Raw genomic sequence first — 18,943 nt, forward strand, 5'->3', positions numbered from 1 at the left:
GCAGGCACCGTGCACCCCCCACCACCCCCTTCACCCTGGGGGCCCGCAACGGGCCCCCAATGCAAGGACCATATGCCTTAAATTGACCCGTAATTAGCAATTTAAAGTCTAATAGCAGGTTGAGTGCTTTGTAGAGGAATGGGTAGGGACATTCATTAAATTATTATTTATTTTAATTTTCTGGCAATTGTTTTTTATTTTAAATGTATTACTTAATTGATTATTAATTATGGTAGCTCTTTATTTGTTGCATTATATATTTAGTTTATTGTGTTATATTTCAATAATATTGTAATTGTATTATTATTATTATTAATATTAATAATAATAATAATAATATGCTATATTTTAGCAGCAGGTTGTTGGGTTTGTAGGGGAATAGGTGAGAAGTTAGCTAAATTATAATTTACTTAAATGTAATGCCAACTATTTTTTATTGTACATTAATTATTTAAATAATTATTAACTAATAATTGTCAAATTGTTACCTTCATTTTTAATTATTATTGAAATTGCCTATTTTGTATTTGTTTATTACTAAGTGTTACATTTTTATATGTATCTTAATTTTTTTAATATTTTTTTGTATTTTTTAATTTAATTTTTTTAAGGGTTATAAGGTGGGAAGATGTTAAAGCTATAACATTAGCTTACAGATTTCTTTTTTATATGTGATTAATTGCAAATATATTATGTTAAATGTTACTGCTGTATTATTATACATGTTTCATTTATTATTTAATTTGTAAGTGATGATGAAATGTTTGTGGACTGATATTTGGATTTATGCTTTTCTCAGTATTCATTTTAATTAAATATGTTTGTATTTATTTTAAACGAAATAGTGTACTTTATTTGTACTTAAGTAAGTCAATGTGATTGTAAGTAATTATTTTAGTTTTTTACATTTTTAATTGAAATTTTAAATGTGTTTTCTAAGTTTCTTAATTATTATACTGTTAATAATTTCTAGGTACTTTAATTTATTATGCTTTATTATGTATTAAAAATATTTAAATATATGATTTAAACTTTAATTGTTGAATGTAATTAATTTAAAGTCCAACACTTTCTTTACTATTACTATGACTACAGTGGGAATAGTACATATAGCCCCTTTAAACTCTAATACTATCCCTACTATTGCTTAGACTGGTGTGGAAATACTAAATTTAACCTACTGGCGCCGTATTACGCAAAGTGCCCTGGGGCGCAGCAGGCATTTTAACCCACTTTGTGAGCCCCTGGGACACTTTGATATTACAGGAGGGGCCGGAGACGCTTGCGGCCCCTTCTGTAATATCTTCAGGAGGCGTTCCCTTATTTGTATGGGGGTGTGCCCCATGCAAATGAGGGAATCTCTTTGCCTCTGCACCCGTGCCATATTACAGATGTGACCACAGAGGCAGAGGCAAAGAAGCTCTCATGAGGCGTATTGACATTGCGCCACATACAAGATGGTGCACTCTGTGCACCCCCTGGAAGCAGTTCTGTGGAGGGGGGAAAGTGGTACTGTGGACCCCCAGACATCCCCTTGCAGGCGAGTGCAGTTTCTAACAGCACCCACCTGCAAGGAGATTTCTACTCTCCTTTGAACGTTCAGGCGGGAAAACACAGAGCAGCTTTAAATCAGCTGCTTTGTTTTTCACATGAAAGCCCATTCACCATAATTGGCATCACATTTTCCTATATTGTGCTATGTGCACCTTTTGAAAGGTGTACCAAGTGCATTCCAGGAAAATGCGCCACATCTGTAATATGGCCCACTGAAGTGTAACACTTTCCCTACAGTTGTTTAGACTGGAGTGGGAATAGTAAGTCTAAACCCCCCGAAATCCGACGCTTTCCCTAATGTTATTCAGACTGGAGAAGGAATAGTAGAATTAACCTCTCAGAACCCCCTCAGAAGTTCAACCCTTTCCCTGCTGTTGCTTAGAATGGAGTAGAAATAGTAAACATAACCCCTCTGAAGTCCAACGCTTTTCCTACTTTTGCTTAGATTGGAGATAGAATAGTAAATCTAACCCAGAGTCCAACCATTTAACTATTTTTGGTTAGACTGATTGAGACTAGTAAATGTAAGCCCTTTAAAGTCCAACCTTTTTCCTACTATTATATTGTGGTTTATTTGTAGATTTTATTTTACTACATTAGTTTAGGCAATAAAGTATTTTATTAATATATTGTGATCAAGCTCCCAGCGAAGAGCGAAACGCATCATGGCAGGCACTGTTCCTGTGAAATTTATGGTTTTAATAAACTGACTCTGCTTCACCCATTTACGTCTTGCGGGAGTCCGTGATTTGTCTCTGGAGTCTGGAGATCTGTGCCCGAGGTTCTGCCGAAGGGAAAAGGGTGGACAGGACTATCTATATCTATCTATCTATCTATCTATCTATCTATCTATCTATCTATCTATCTATCTATCTATCTATCTATCTATCTATCTATCTATCTATCTATCTATCTATCTATCTATATATATATATATATTCACTGAAAAAACCATAGGTTATAGACCATATAAAGTTAGGAATTAGCATTTACAAAACCTTGAAAATTCACTGAAAAAACCATAGGTTATAGACCATATATAGTTAGGAATTAGCATTTACAAAACCTTATTTTACTCACACAAAACCATTGAAATTCGCATATATAGTTAGTTATACTAACTATATATAGCGCACCCGCAATGCACTGCTGATGATGTCACATATTACATCATTCATGACATGGTCAGTGACATCACTGATGACATCTCAAATGACATCACTGATGACATCACTGATGACATCTCAAATGACATCACTGATGACATCACTGATGACATCTCATTTGACATTACTGATCATATTACTGATGATATCATTCATGTGATAATACGATGAACCTCTTCAGACTCTAATATAACCTTAGATACAATCAGTGTAAACAGACACTCACAGACTGTCACTCATCCATGGAGTTACTCACACACCTAGTCAGTCATGCAAAGAATCAATCACACCTCCATTTCATCAACTATACAGTTATACACTTGCACTTTATTCCAATCAAGATGACTTCAGGTGTGCCATACTTTTGTCATAAGTAAGACTGTTAGCGCTCTAGTTGTTCTTTAGGACACTCTGGGGCACTCTGTCATTGGGCTATAGTTGGGCTACAGCTGGCTGATATTTGGGCTACATTTGTTTTTTTTTGTCTCTGGTGGCCATCTTTGGGCTACATTGGGCTACATTGGGCTCCATTTGGGCTCTAACATATGTATAGCCCAATGTAGCTGAATATATATTTTTCAAAGTTAATTTTCGGAAAAACCACTGGAGCATATATCTTGAGACATAGCAAAGGCACATCGGGGTACCAGTCCCTACAATTTTGCCAAGTTTGGTGGAAATCCATTCAGCCGTTCGGGCTAAAAGTGAGTCCAACCGCCCTATGGAAAACTCAATGTTAAAAACTCGTTTTGGGACCCCCCTTTTTTCTCGGCCCCCACTTGACGAAACCCCCCCAAACTTTCAGGGGACGCTCAGAAACAAAATGTGCCATTTTCCTTAACATTTCAGCCAATTCCGTCCATCAACGCCAAAGTTATTCAACATAGAATTTTCAGAAATCCCTATTCAAAAAAAATCCTAACTATATATACCTACTGGCGACCGCCAGTAGGTAATATGTGTGTGTGTGTGTGTGTGTGTATATATTTTCTAATTTTCTCTTTTATATTGTTCTTGCAAATTTGAAAGATTATTAAACTCTTTTGTTTCTAAATTTAGTGCACAGTGTAAATAAAATGTATTATAACATGTTTATTTTAATATGTTATTCAGGTCGAATATTTTTATTGGTAATATACATATGTTTTTAATATTTTTGGTGGCAATATATACGTTTTTAAGGTTTTAATTTATTTTACTGTTAATATTGAAGTTGATTAAAATGTGTTTCTCTATTGTTTACATTTCTAAAAATATTACACACATATAGATATATAAATACATATGAAAGTATATATACATATAATTTCAACAATATACTTATAATTAGCAAACTAATATTATATTACATTTAAAGAATACAATGTTTGAAATAAGCTAATTTAAATGTGATGTTTATAAAAAAGCAACATTCACTTTGCTAATGGGTATGACTGCACATTTTCAAACATGAACAAAATCATATTTGTCAAATTAATTCTGCTTGAAACCAAAAGCAGTGCTAGAACAAAATCATTAGACAGGAGTCAAAGTGCCATTATGTTTTCATTCAAATTGAATTGTAGTTCTGCTTAACAGCTTCTTTTCAAATTACTTTGACTATTATCACTCCTTTCTTCTCTTTCAGTTCAACAATTCTGTACATCTTTCCCTTGCTGAATCATTCTCACTGGCAACCATTCCAAAATGGGTTTGCTCAATAATGACCCCAATAATTTCCAGTGCTTCCAATCCATAGTGGTCCCTTTTTAGGCCTCGCCTAGGCAGCGCGCACTCAGTGCACTAGGAGATGACCTTTAGAAATTGGTCAGCTCTTTTCAAGTTGGCATCCACCTTGCGGGAGAGAGCAGAGGCGCACACGCTAATTGAAGACAGATGGCCCTGTACCACTGCTCACTCCCGCAAGTGCATGCCAGAACGCGCTTGTTTAACAGGACTTCAATCTGTTAATAATTAGATACTTAACATACCGGGCTCCTTCATGTGGGACTCCACTGAGAGCGCGGCCGGCTGACGGCATTTTCATTCTCTCGCTCTCTACTGTTCTTTTGTGCTTGACATCGGCGAATCATGTTCTTGCAGTTCATAGCGTGTTCCGTCCAGTGTCCGTATAGGCACGTGTGGCGAGGTAAGCTGAATGTTATCCACTGTCTTAAGCCCTATGTTAAGAGCATAATGCGACTGCTGCTTTCTCCTTTTTCCTGCGTGCCTTGAATGCGTTCAGCAGCAGGTATAGAGTCTTCCACCTGGCACCACCTCTGTTTTCTTGAACACGCTTTTTGTCGTTGGCTGCTTGGCTACCTTTAGCAATAGTTTCACTGCTTATGATTCAACCCCCGCCCCCACCCTTCGAATAGTGGTGCAGCCTCTCTCCGACTTCATATAAGTTTGCACCCACTAATCATGGGTTAGGTTCGGTTAATTATTTATTAAGTGCTCAAATCACCCTGGGGCATCACGGCGCTGACTAGAGATTGAGCTTCTGCTAGAGTGGAACCAGAACCAGGGCATTTGTTTAGAATAGGAAGGCTTTCAGGTGTTTCCTAAAAGTGCCATAACTCTGGATTGCTCGAAGAGCCTGTGGGAGCGGGTTCCAATATCTGGGGGCCAGATAGGAAAAAGCTCTACCTCCTGTCTGGATGAGACGGATTTGAAGAACTTGTAACAGACCCTGTGCACTGGATCTAAGCCTCCTACTGGGGCAGTATTTAATCAGTTTATGTTGGAGGTAGTGGGGGCCCTTATCATTAAGGGCATTGTAGGTTAGGCAGCAGATTTTAAAGAAGGATCTTTTTTTCATGTTAAGCCAGTGCAGTTCTCTAAGCAGCGGAATTGATGAAGAGTCTGCTGAGCGATTTAAGATCATTCTTGCAGCTGTGTTCTGAACAATCTGTAATTTTGCCAGGAGTGTCTCACCCACTTCTGCCAGCAGGGCATTGTCTAGATGACTGGTTATCATTGCGTGAACTAAAGTCTTACGATGGGAGGGAGGTATGAACGACAGTATTTTCCGAAGGAGTCGAAGACCGTATTAACATGTGCTGGGCATAGTCACAATATGGTCTTTCATGGACAGGGAGCGGTCAATTGTTATTCCTAAATTCCTCACGGAGAGTTTGGGGATGGAGCCGAGCCCAATTGGACTGCCCAACAATCGTCTGACCAAATGTCCAAAGATTTTCCCATTAATATGATTTCAGTCTTACCTGGATTCAATTGAAGGTAAATTCCCAGTCATCCAGTCTGAGATCAGCTTCATACCATTGGCAAAGCGTATTTATTCTAGCTCTGGACATTTCCCGATAGTGAACATAAGCTGAGCAGCGACGGCCCGTGGAGGGAGTTACGGTGGGGCAGGAGGGCGGGGAGGGGGCGGGGCAGGGCGGACGGTTGCTAAAAACCGGCATATGGATAATTGCAGGTAAGTAAACAATTTAATTAATAAAACGAATTTCGTAGCTCGCACTGCATTGCATTTTGCGATGCAAGGCGCACTACGAAATTCGTTTTATTAATTAAATTGTTTACTTACCTGCAATTATCCATATGCCGGTTTTTAGCAACCTCCACCCTGCCCCTCCCCCTCCCCACCCTCCTGCCCCACCGTAACTCCCTCCACGAGCCGTCGCTGAAGCTGAGTATCATCTGTATATGAGATGATTTCAAAGCCCGACTGTTCCACAATCTGAGCCAGAGGGTCCATATAAATATATTAAAAGGGGTTGGACTCTGACAGGAGCCCTGTGGGACCCCCTTCTCTAAGGGCACTTTGGCCGAGGAATAGGGACCTAAAGTAACCATTTGTCTTCTCTCCGTCAAAAAGTGTTGTAGCTATTTTAAGGCTGTTCCTATGATACCGCAATCAGATAGTCTCTCCCCTAGCTTTGTGTGAGAAATAGTATCAAAAGCTGCAGAGAGATCTAAGAGTATCAGTATCGCAGAGCCGCCTGAGCCTATAATCAGTCTTAGTGAGTCAGTAACCGCCAAAACGGCGGTTTCTGTACTAAAGCCTGGGCGAAAGCCGTACTGTGAAGGGTCTAGGATTTCATTCTGTTCCAGATAGGTATTAAGTTGTTGGTTATGATATTTTCTAGCAGTTTCCCCATAAGAGGTAAAAGAGAAATAGGCCGATAATTGTTAAGGGGTCCGCTGTGGGTTTCTTAAGAATGGGGCGACCACTGCTTCTTTCCAGGGGGATGGGATTATACCTGTAGATATAGAGCAATTAAAGATATCACAAATTGCTGGAGTACAGCTCCTGGCTAGGAGAGACATGACTTTTGGGGGGCATGAATCATTGGGAGTCCATGATTTTCCCAAGGCCAAGCCTTTTTGGACCTCCTCAATGGTGGTTAAGCTGAAGCTCTCCAGGGAGCAATTAGGTATCTTCCGCTTCTTCTCCAGTTCGGACAGAGTTTCAGAGACTGAGGGGGCTATCAGAGGGAAATTATCGTATATGCTGGATATCTTATCCTGAAAGTAGGTGGCTATGGAATTGCATAATTCCTGGGATTCATTTGGAGACTGACTACAAGCTTTGGGTGAAGTGAAGTCTTTGACTATACTGAACAGAGCCTTTGAGGAATTGTTGGACTGGTCAATTTGTTAATAATAAAACTCAGGGGGGAGGAGCCAAGCCAGCGACAGAGATGGCCGCATAGACGCTCCGCTCCGTGAGCCCTTTCACCCCGCGCATACATCCTGGCAATTATCCTGAGCCGTAACGGCATATTTAAGTAGGCGAAGGGGAACTACCACTTACGTCTGCTCCTGAGGCTTCTGCGTGGGGCTGACCCGGAGTTATGTCCCCGACTCCTCTGAGGCCCTCGCAGTGCTGGGACCGGGGTGTCGCTTGAAAAGAGCAGCCGGCCGCGACTGCGACAACAGCGGCCACTGGTGGTGGTGAGGAGCCGGCCGGAGGGTGCCGGTGAATTGATGGGCCGATGGAGGCAGTGACGACCCAGTCCACTTAACGGAGTGCCTCGTGGGACTGCGTGGCAAAGCAGGGTCGAGGGGGGTGCACGGTATCTGGCCCCCCTCCCCAGTTTCGTGTCCGGGCATAATCAAGAACTACCCCCGGAATCGGCGGGCGGCTCCCGGGGGGCGGCAAAGATTTTGTTTAGCCCTTTGGTGACTCTTCTCCGGGGAGCCTGCCTTGCATTTTTGAGTCCCGGTCGTGAATCCTGTAGCGCCCTGGTTTGGGGCCCGGTCCCTGAGGTGAGGTGCAGAAAGACGTGGCCGGATCGGCTAAGATGGCGGCTAGCGCCCCCTTATGCGGTCCAGGTCAAACAGCTGCCGGGTGGATGCGATCAGGGGACTGGTGGCGCGAGAAGGAGCCCACGTTCAAAGATGTACTGGCTGCACTAACGAAAATGCACGGAACCCTGATCTGTAATGCCCGGGACTTGGTAAGCAGGATGGCCGCCATTGTTGTCCCGCAGTTCCACGTGGGCACAGTTCGACCTCAACGGAGTGCCAACGTGCCCGCTTCTGTGTCCATGCGGAGTGCTCCTGCTACATCTAGGTTCCTGGAGCCGCTGAAAGACCCAGCTCCTGTTGTCGCCCTGGACAGCTTGGTGGTGCATGCGAGTGTCTCTTCGGGGCACATGTCTTCTTGGAGGCTGGGGAAACAACGTCGATCTACTTTTTGGACTGCCCCGGTGCTGTCTCGGCGCTTGCCGGGTTGTGTGACTCTCCCTCCTTTGATGATGAAACTGTGTTCAGCCTTGGGGATGTTCGCGGGGTCAATGTCGACGCAAACGGATTTCCGCCATGCATGTTCGGATGGGTTTGGGTTGCTGCAGTCCTCTGAAGCGGCAATTCGACCCTGTCCACCCGGATCACTTGGACCCTCCACACCGCTCTGTGTACCGATTGACAAGTGGACGTATGATGGTTCCATTGATAGACAAGGCCAGGGATGACACCGTCCTGAGTTTAGTGAACTTATCATTGGCTGACGGTGCTTGGGGGACATTCGAACGGGATTATAAGGCTGGTTAGGTCGATGATTGACGTTCTCCATGTATATCCTGCTCTTGCTTTTGGGATGTCTCCTGGGCGCAGGGGTGTAGGGCGGGGCCAGGTGGCAAGATCGAGGGCCCCCCTCCACTTTTTTCTTCTCTTCTTCTTTACTATATTTCGGGTCTCCATTAGGGCGACAGGCACGCTGCTGGGGGGGTAGGCTGTGGCCTTCTGCAGGGGTGCAGGGTGGGGGGTAGGGGGGATGGGGTTTGTTAAATTGTCCGTTACTTGTTTCTATGGCCCTTTAGTCTTTTTCCTTCTTTAGTGTCGTCGATCGTCATGTCTCCCACATTATGTTTCGTATTGAGGGGTGGGGCTGAGCTTTGCTACGTAACAGGTTTGTGCCTACATTTATCCTGATTTGCCTACCTTCCCCCCAATGCTTCATTTGTATTTGTACTATTTGCGGATATCCTGATTTTTGCTCACTATTGTGGGACCATGTATGACTGTATGGCACTTACTTTTAGTTTTTCCTTTATTATAAAATGAACCTTTATAATCCTGTATTCGGACCTGTACGCCTCAATACAAGCCGTGTCCTGGGCGTTTATAAGACCCCAGTTTCGCACTGCTATAATTCTCCACATTGATCTGCTGTACTGTTGCTCTGACTAGCGGCCGGCCGGGGTGGTTGTAGGTCCATACTTGTAATTGCTTGAAGTAATAATAAAGGTTCTCCAAAAAAAAAAAATAATAATAATAAAACTCAGTTTCCCTGCTTTTAGGTTCAAATGGTAACTGGGCAAGGACTGTCTATATAGCAGTCTGTTTTGGAGGTCCTTACTGGCCCACCAAGATCTTTCTAGTCGTCAACAGATAGCTTTTTCTGTCTTTAGGTCTTCAGTATACCAGGGGTTTGGAGGACGCCGATGAACAGGACACCGTTTTTTTAGAATGGTTCTGTCAAAGGCGGACTCTAACGCAGCCTTAAAAGCCTCTAGCTTATTAGGAGGCTTCGACCTGATTGTTAACTAGTTCTCGAGTGAAGACTTTGTCAAATGCTTCCATAGTAAGTTTACGCAATGGCCTACGCAGTGCCGGTTTGTTCTTGGCAAGTTTTCTCGTCTTCCTTACAAGAGGCTGTTATATAGAGAAAGTGATCAATCCATTGGTAAATAGCTTGCACCCACTGTTCATCCATTGGCAAAAAGCTGGTAAGTAAGAAGGAAGCCAATGGGTTCAATGCAGTGGGAAATGCGTAAATGGATGTTATTCAGTGGCCATTTTGGGTCCCACTTTTTTTGCAGTTAACACGAGCCACCGTGGAGGCAGGCGCGGTGCAGACGTATAGTGAGCTGCTTTAGTCCTTCATCCATGCCTGTTGTGCTGCGGGCGCATATAGTTGTCCTTAATTTTTATGCTGCGTTTTAGGTAGAGGCCTTTGAGGGTCATTACAGTAATAATAGGATCTAGAGTTTTGTTAGGGGCCGCCAGCAGTAATCATATTAAATAAAGGCAGCGCATGGCCATAGGAAAGGGGCTCCATCTTGGGCATCTCGAAGCCGGGCTAAAGGGTTGGGGCTATTCGCTACATGTCCTATGAGAGAACCTAATCACTGGGCATCCAAACGTGTTTGTGAATGTATTTTTAAGGTTTTAATTTTAAACTCCTCAACCCCGACTCCCCCATCTCAATAACTTTAAACAATGTAGTTTGTCTCGTGATTTCACTTATCGAACATAGTTAAATCCTACCGCCACGTGACCTGGTCATTCGGACGTCTCAGCCATGGCGTTAGTATACTTGGCTTTCAATCTGTTTTACCATGACACTAAATTTGAAAGCCTACAACAAATATCCTGGATAACTGGTTTGTGATCCAGGCAGCATGTGACCTACCTCCCTTCTTCTTTTGTCCCCCTGCGCCTCCGTTGTAGCACTTACAGAGCTCAGACTGAATTAAAGCATATCTGGCCTCTGTTAATGATTCCCAACTCCTAGAATTTCTGGAGGTGACCATTCCGTTCCCAAGGTGCCTGCAGTCCTCCCAGGTGATGGGGACGGGCAGTGTGCGTTCTTGTACCTTGTATAAGGTAAATAAATGCTAAACACTTTTTTAGTATAACTTTTCAATATGAGGCAGACCCGCCCACCACTCTACAACATAGCTTAAAAACATTGGCAAAGCCAATAGCTCTTGCTAAACACGTATCAGATCCCAAGGAAAGACCTACTGGCTATGCCAATGCATGTACTGCATCCTTTCTGTAGCCTATTGTGAAGATGCTAAGGTTGTGGATTGTGGAGTTGTTTGTTCAAATTCACCACAGCAGGTTTCAAAATGTACATTTCCCCATGGCACCACCTCTGTTTTCTTGAACACGCTTCTCGTTGTTCAGCTGCTTGGCTAGCTTTAGCAATAGGTTAGCCTACAGTGTTCACTGGTCTGTCGCTGCTTGTGATTCAACCCCCGCCCCCACTCTTCGAGTAGTGGTGCAGCCTCTCTCCGACTTCATCTTTAACCACATGGCTGCTGGGCGTTTCCCCCCCCCTGTGCTGGAAAATGCCATTTTAGTGGCACCATGACGAGCTCAGCTCGTCATCAGCACACGACACCTGTGGGTGATGACGAGCTGAGCTCGTCATCCGCATCGAAAGGGTTAAGAACATGGACTATGCTAAGAGAGGTCATCAAATGAGCACTTGGAGAATCATATTTATTTTCACAGTCGTAATTCCTCCTGTTCATAAATCTTTCACTGAACAATTTAAGTGCATCTGAAATACTATATTTTTGTGTCATTTAACTCAACACATTCATTGGTGAGACAATAAAATGTTTTCCATGTCCATGAGGTTGGACAAAAATATCACCTTTTTTAATATCAATAACAAATTTGCTTTGTAGTCGATGCCAAATAAAAGGGTTGCATTGCTGTATTATCTTTTGTAAATTTAGTTTTCAAATTATAGGTGAGACAGATAAAGACATCAGCTGGTACCTACTTTTGCCTTCTTTAGTACCTACAAATTTGCTAATATTTAAACATGTCATACCTGTGACGTTTGTACCTAAAATTGAGCACGGTAGGATAAACATATATAATTTTAAACATTACACCAAAGAAGAGGAGAATAAAGGAAATTAAATTATTTCAGAAAGTACCTGTGGAGTGAAGGTCTTGTTCTCATTGCTTAGATGATGAACTATTCCAGAAATGCACAATGGGCCTGCGAATCCCAGCAAATCCGCCAGGACACGGAAGACGCTGCTGAAAATAAGTGGTCTCCCAAACGCGTGGCACAGTGCAAACCAGATGGATTTTGAACCTTGTGGAGATGGAGACCTTTTACTCTGTCAAATGAAAATATATACAGAAATGTAAAGCGAAATCATGATATTAACTAAACTCACTTGGATTTTGCATATTGTCAATCCAGCACAAAATATTTGCATTAGAAGTAGAGCACTAAAATTAAACACTAGTTATGATATGACCATTTTTACAGTTTCTGGTTTTGAGCTAAAACAAATTTTAACTAAGAAAACACCACCAGAGGGAATATTTATTTTTTCAGTAGAAACCAGAAAGTTGATTCATTCTTACTGCTAAAAAAGAGGAGGACCATTTCAACAACAAATATCAGTCTCAGAAGAGGTACATGCACTGATTTTGCTGAAACGGGGCTGCCTACGTGCATAAACTCGAAACAACTATAAGTTTGTGTATGAGTTCTGATCAGTACAGCTTTAAGGCAGAAATTCTATTTCGGAAAAGAACTATGCCTGGGATCACAGAACATCAGTATATAGGAACTAAGGGTCTGATTACGAGTACTGTGGTCTTAGAGCAGGCCGCCACACCAGCACCTTGCTCCAAGACCGCTAAACCTGTAGTCAGTCCGCCTGCCAGATTATTAGCGGTAATCATGGTAGGTGGTCCTGTGGCAGCAGTGCCATTCTAAGACTCATAGGAGAGCCTTAGAAACGCACCATGGGAGGACGGCCACAGACGCCTCCTAGGTGCTCATATCTACTGACAGGGAAATGTTTTATGCATGCTGTGAATTGAAATGCTGGAATTGGCAAATATATTACACTATGCATTAACCACACAGCATAAGGAATTTCTGCTATAGGGAAAGGGAGCTGTTCTAACTTCTCAAGATGTAACAGTGTATAGGATGCTACTTTATTTGCCATGACTCGTTTATGTGTCAAATTTAAAGGCTTGAACAGGTGACTGGAATTAAGGTAATGTCAAGGGACAAAACAATTCTCAAGGGCCTGAAAGGTCCAGCTAAACTGCGTGATGAATCTACACTGCCTTTGCTCATGGCACAATGTAGACATGTCACTTTGCATGATATTAATAACAGATGACACAATGTTATTCAAATGAAAAGAAAACATATTAAAACTATTATCAATAACAGCAAGCACTTTATCCAAATTAACTTGGTCAATTTGCCTTGAACATATGGCAGCTACCATTTGGGACAATTTCAAAATTTCGAAATATGTAGCATAAATAAATCATTTAGTACACAAAGATGTAGGACCCAGTAGAAAGGCAGAGAATAGAGCAATATTGTTTCACTGCAGATAATGTGGAGAGCTCCAACCATTGTTGATGCAAATTTCCCCACTGAATAGGTAGTAGCAATTCCTGAGTGTTGTGATTGGAAATAACGAGGGCCAAGTCAGCTAGCTTGAACCCCGATGTAGAATTTAAAAACTGTATATGACAACCATTCGTGTCCAGAGGCCACAGTAACCACCCATGGGGATCTGAAAGTGTGGTGTAAAATGTACCAATCTGTAACATACTATTGAGTTGTTCAGCAGTAAAATTTGTTAAATGTTGCGAATTATCAAAGTGGGCTACTGAAGGAATTGTTGGTGCATTTATATATTTAATTTGAGCTAATCTTAGACACGCAGTTTGTTGAATGGGGTCATTTAACAAAATAATTTATGTTGGAATTAAACAGGCTCGGAACAAGGTTTTTGTCCCCTGAACTTGCCAAAGTTTGGTACCCCAAATGGACTACATGTCACTTGTATCTTTCCAATAGTTGTAGCCTTTTATTGACAATTGGGTCACAACAGAGTCTGTATATATTAGCTTAGTTTGTGAAAGTACATAACTTTTTAAGTTTGAAATAAAAGCACAAGGATGTATTAAAAACTTGTGCTATGATTTCATGTTTTAGAGATGCTCCCTGAAGAAGGGCTTTCTGACCGAAATGCATCGGAGCCATCTAAGCATATGTGGAAAATATATTGGTTTTGAAAAAGCAATAACAATTAAATGCTGTAAATTTCTGACACACATTGAATAATATCGAAGCAACTAAAAATTAAAATATTGTTTAAAAAGCGCAAAAATTCTGTGGAGTCCATTCTCTATAGGAACCTAAGGTACACACAGACCTCAAACGGACGGAAGACACCACCAGTGGGGCACCCAAAACATTTATTCAAGATAACAATTGAAATCAAACTTAAAGGAATTTAAAGGCTGTGCACCAGCTATCCTAGAAGGATTTGTATATATGACATCAGCTGCAGAAGATGCAGTAGTAAGGACAGTACTCGCTTCAGTCGTGTTGCTGGCAGGTGTAGTGGATACAGGAATTAACTGTAATGAATTCTCTACCCCCCACGCCCCCCCCAGGAGAAACATTGTCGGTGGTGCTCATGAGCTGAGGTGTACTTTCCTCTATGGTAGCGAGGAGACCATCAAGTACTCCTTGTGGCCTACTGTTGAGAATCGGCCACATGATGTAATTTGATGTGATCAATAGAGGCAAAACAATTGTCTTTAGAACCAAGAAGTGGTGGCAAGATTACAGTTCTTGTACTTTGAATGCCAAGGACTGGCACCAGTGCTCGGTATGCTGAGCCACACTCCTTCTTAACCTCTACCTTCTCTCGAGCCAGATCACCAACTTTTAGAATTTAGTCAGAGGGTCTGCTTCCTCCTTGATTAATGCAGAGGCAGATGTCTTCAACTGCTTGTTGGATTGGGTGTCACAGACGTTTTGCAGATCCTGTAAGACACCACAGCAATCATTTACATCAAATGATGTGGCTTGCGCCGCATGTCTGGACAGTCAAGGTAGGTAATGTACATATTGATTCCAAAAAGGACCTGGTAATGGGGTCCGGACACTCCAAGATCTTTTAAGGAGATCGTTAAGTGCTCACTGTACCCCATATATGTGATGGCTCCACCCATGCCCTGTGCCAAATACTCTAGCTGTTTAAGACTGCTTTAAGTCAAAGTTCATCCTCTCCACAACAGAATTGCCCTTGGGTCTATATGAAGAAGAATAATGCACCTATACACCCAGGGAAGCCATAGTATCCTGATACGCTTTGGAAGCGAAAACAGGGCCCAGGTTTGAGGGGAATGGATGACAGCCATATGTTCCGATAAAGATGTGCAAGTTATTAATAACATTGCGACTGTCAAAAAAATGCTGAGGCCAAACCCTATGTAGTCTGGAGCAACAAATAACTGCGACTAAGATAAACTTAAACGCAGATTCTGAAATGAGAGGATCTCAGTGGTCAAACAAATGCAGCCACAAGGCTTATTAGAAATTAGCAGGTGTGTCTGCGGCTAACGTGCCACAGTGGAGGCCTTAATTTGTTAACAAATGTCACAACAAAGGACATGCTTCTTGGCCTGTTGAGTTAAGCAGTGCCACCAATAACGTTGCTGTAGTAATTAAAACGTGGCCGCCACAAGAGCATTTGCAGAAGCAGCACCTTCATGTGCAACTATCACTAAAGCTATCCTGCGGTCTTGGTTGGGAATCAAATGATCATCAACTCCTGGAATGTTTACAAAAGGAATGTTTTGGCCACTTAAGTGGTAAGTGTATTCCGATGGAAAACCTTTGGGTAAAGGGGTGCTGTCTTTATTAGCATTCACAACAGTCAAGATATCAGAGTCTATTGTTGTTTTAGAATGAATAATTGCAGAAGCAGTTGCAGTCACAACTGCCGATTTGCCCGTTTCATCAGCCAAAGAAATTCCTACAACATGTGCTCCTGCATGCTGATGACTCAATGTATATATAACATGAGCCTATGGTAACCTATCTTTGAGGTTCATCACTTTAACCCAAAGTAATTTAGGCTTGAATGTATTGCCTTTAGAGTCTTTGAATCCATTATGTCACCAATAATGTAAATGATCATTAAAAGACTGCACACAGTAATACAAATTACGCCCAAGAAGTGTGAGGAATTCAGGATCCATATGTTCAAGTGTAGAAAGGAATGCTTTCAGTTCAGCCAACAGTACTATAGTGCAGTCCCCTAAGGACTAGGTGCACGTTTTTTGAGGTTGGAATTTTCCTTCCAACAAAACACGAACAACGGCGGCGTATGCTGCTGAATATTTCTGTTTAGAGCCAATAGCAGGCTGGGCTGAACCATTAGTGTAAAAAATATATTTGCACTGTTCAAGAGGTAAGACAGAGGTGGGCATAGAGTAAACATTCTTATTCTGCAAAAACTCTTGTGCCTGTAAAGACAGGTCAAAGACAAAGGGCCTCATTTATGAGGCCGTGCGTCACTTTTTCGCCGCCTGTGCGTTACTTTTTGTGACGCACCAGCAGCGTAAAAAATGTGCCTGTTGCACCATATTTACAAAGTGACGCATCTAGATAGATGCATCACTTAGTAAACCCCTGCGCCACATTATACCTGCAACAGGTATAATGTATGCAGGGGGGCGTTCCGGCGCAAGAAAGCGTCGTAGAAGTGACCCGGTGAAATCTATAACATTTCACTGATCCACTTCTAGGACACAAATGCGTCAATATCTTACGCCTGCCTCACAGCAGGCGTAAGACTGATGCAGACCCTTTCACAGACCCTTTCACATTGCTGGAGTTTATCACTTTTGTGACACACTCCAGCAATGCGTCACTTTTGCGCCATACAGATACGTCAGAAATATTGACGTATCTGTAACTCCTTGCGACATGATGCGTCATACAATAAATATGACGCATCAATCATGTCGCAAGGAGGGTGCACTGAGAAGTGACGCATCGCTGCTTTCATGCAGCGATGCGTCACTTCTCATAAATGAGTCCCAAAGTCTACATCAACAGCTGTTAAGGATGATGGAGGGCGTGAGCCTTAGCAATGCTAGCCTTTAAGGCTGGCACTAGAGTAATGACAATAATGAGTTTCCGCTGTTCAACATGCGGTTCCTTAAGAACTGCCATCTGCATAGCAGTCAGTATTTTTTTAGTGGAAGCAAAACGCTTTTCCACAGTGGAATTTTAATGTGATTTATATCACATCGGCAGCGTCTCACCTTTGCTACAAGTGATATAGGTAAAGCCAATTGCACCCGGTAAGACATGGATTACAAGTGTATGTAAGTGACTTGTTACAAGTAAGTCAGATTGTAAAGATCTGAGTATATAAGTACGTGCTGCTGTCCAATATGAACTGGAAAAATCAGGGTGTATTTATTCATCAATGGGTTTAATGCATTGTGCACATTTAGAAATGTATTTTCTGCAAAAATAAAGGACTCCTGATAAGGATTGCAGTTTCTTTAATGTATTTGGAGGTTGCATTTGTGCACACTTCTCCAAAAAGTGACGGGAAAACCTTTTACCCTCATGTGTGAGTTCATATCCTTAAAAAAGACACTTAGAAATGCTATATTTGAATTCTTATGGTTGAAATTATAGCTACATGCAGTGAATTCTAAGATGATATGATCCACTCTGGACAAGTACATGTTCAAGTCATCATCTGTAAGGTAGATATCATCAGCTCTGGGTCAATATCATGTAGAATTGACACTATACAGGCTTTAAAGAGTCCTGGACTGTTCTTAGCTCATCGCTAAATGCGCAAAGCATTGCTGAATACAAAGTGCTAAGAAGGTTGTCCAATCTCTGCTTTCAGATGCTAGATTTTGCCAGAAAAAAACATTGGCAATATCCATGGTTGTTTTGTATTTTTTTACGGACTATGGGCCAGATGTGGGTAATCCCAATTTACCTATTCTTAAATACCGAATTTTACCGATTCGGTATTTAAGAATAGGTAAATGGGATGATCGGTAAGATTCGGTAATTAAGAATTGGTATTTACCGATTCGGTAATTCCTATTCATTCCCATGGGCCTGGAGGCCCATAGGAATGAATGGGAAGCCATTCAATGTTACCGATTCGGTAAATACCGAATTGATAATAGGGGGAACTCATGCAAGAGTGGCAGGGAGTCACATTGACACCCTGTTGCACCCCTGAATAGTGCATGGGTGCACATGTCAATCAATCAATCAAGCATTTATATAGCGCACTACTCACCCAGAGGGTCTCAAGGCGCTAGGGGAGGGGGGTCCGCTACTGCTCGAACAGCCAGGTCTTGAGTTGCTTCCTGAAGGCGAGGTGGTCCTGGGTCAGGCGGAGGTGGGTCGGGAGGGAGTTCCATGTCTTGGCGGCGAGGTAGGATAAGGACCGTCCCCCTGGGGTGGCTCTTCGGATGCGGGGGACGGCGGCGAGGGCGTGGCCGGTCGATCAAAGCTGGCGTTTGGGAGCGTAGAAGTTGAGGCGGCTGTTGAGGTATCCTGGGCCTTGGTTGTGTAGGGCTTTGTGTGCGTGGGTGAGGAGTCGGAAGGTGATTCTCTTGTTGACCGGGAGCCAGTGCAAGTCTCTCAGGTGTCCAGAGATGTGGCTGCGACGGGGGATGTCCAGGATGAGTCGTGCTGAGGCGTTCTGGATCCGCTGGAGTCCTTTCTGGAGTTTGGCGGTGGTTCCGGCGTAGAGGGAGTTGCCGTAGTCCAGACGGCTGGTGACGAGGGCCTGGGTGACCGTCTTCCTGGTCTCGGTGGGGATCCACCGGAAGATCTTACGTAGCATGCGCAGGATGTTGAAGCACGACGAGGAGACGGCGTTGACTTGTCTGGTCATGGAGAGGGAGGAGTCCAGGATGAAGCCCAGGTTGCGTGCCGCACACATACATGCCCTGTGGGCATGTATGTTTGCCACATGGCACAGTAAGGTTTTTGAAATTTACCACCAACCTTTATTTGGTGGTAAATACCGAATCCTTAACTGTGCAATGTACTCATTTGAGTGGTCCCTACATTTCAGATTCGGTAATTTATCGATTCGGTATTTTAAGGAATCGTTAATTTACCGATTTCTTAAATTACCGATACAGTAAATTAGGGAATCTGAAATGTAGCCACCTACATCCCA

At 42.6% G+C, this 18,943-nt stretch overlaps 1 protein-coding gene across 1 annotated transcript in view; it reads right to left on the reverse strand.

The window, feature by feature from the left end:
• Positions 1–18,943, reverse strand: part of ABCC8 (ATP binding cassette subfamily C member 8) — a 1,237,886-nt gene that overhangs the window by 1,012,376 nt on the left and 206,567 nt on the right. The window contains exon 6 of the mRNA XM_086954145.1: positions 11,855–12,043. Coding sequence (XP_086810271.1) covers positions 11,855–12,043 — 189 coding nt within the window. The remainder of the gene's footprint in view (positions 1–11,854; positions 12,044–18,943) is intronic.

The sequence above is a fragment of the Lissotriton vulgaris genome, chromosome 2_1 (genome assembly GCF_964263255.1).
Source record: "Lissotriton vulgaris chromosome 2_1, aLisVul1.2, whole genome shotgun sequence".
NCBI classification, from domain to species: domain Eukaryota; kingdom Metazoa; phylum Chordata; class Amphibia; order Caudata; family Salamandridae; genus Lissotriton; species Lissotriton vulgaris.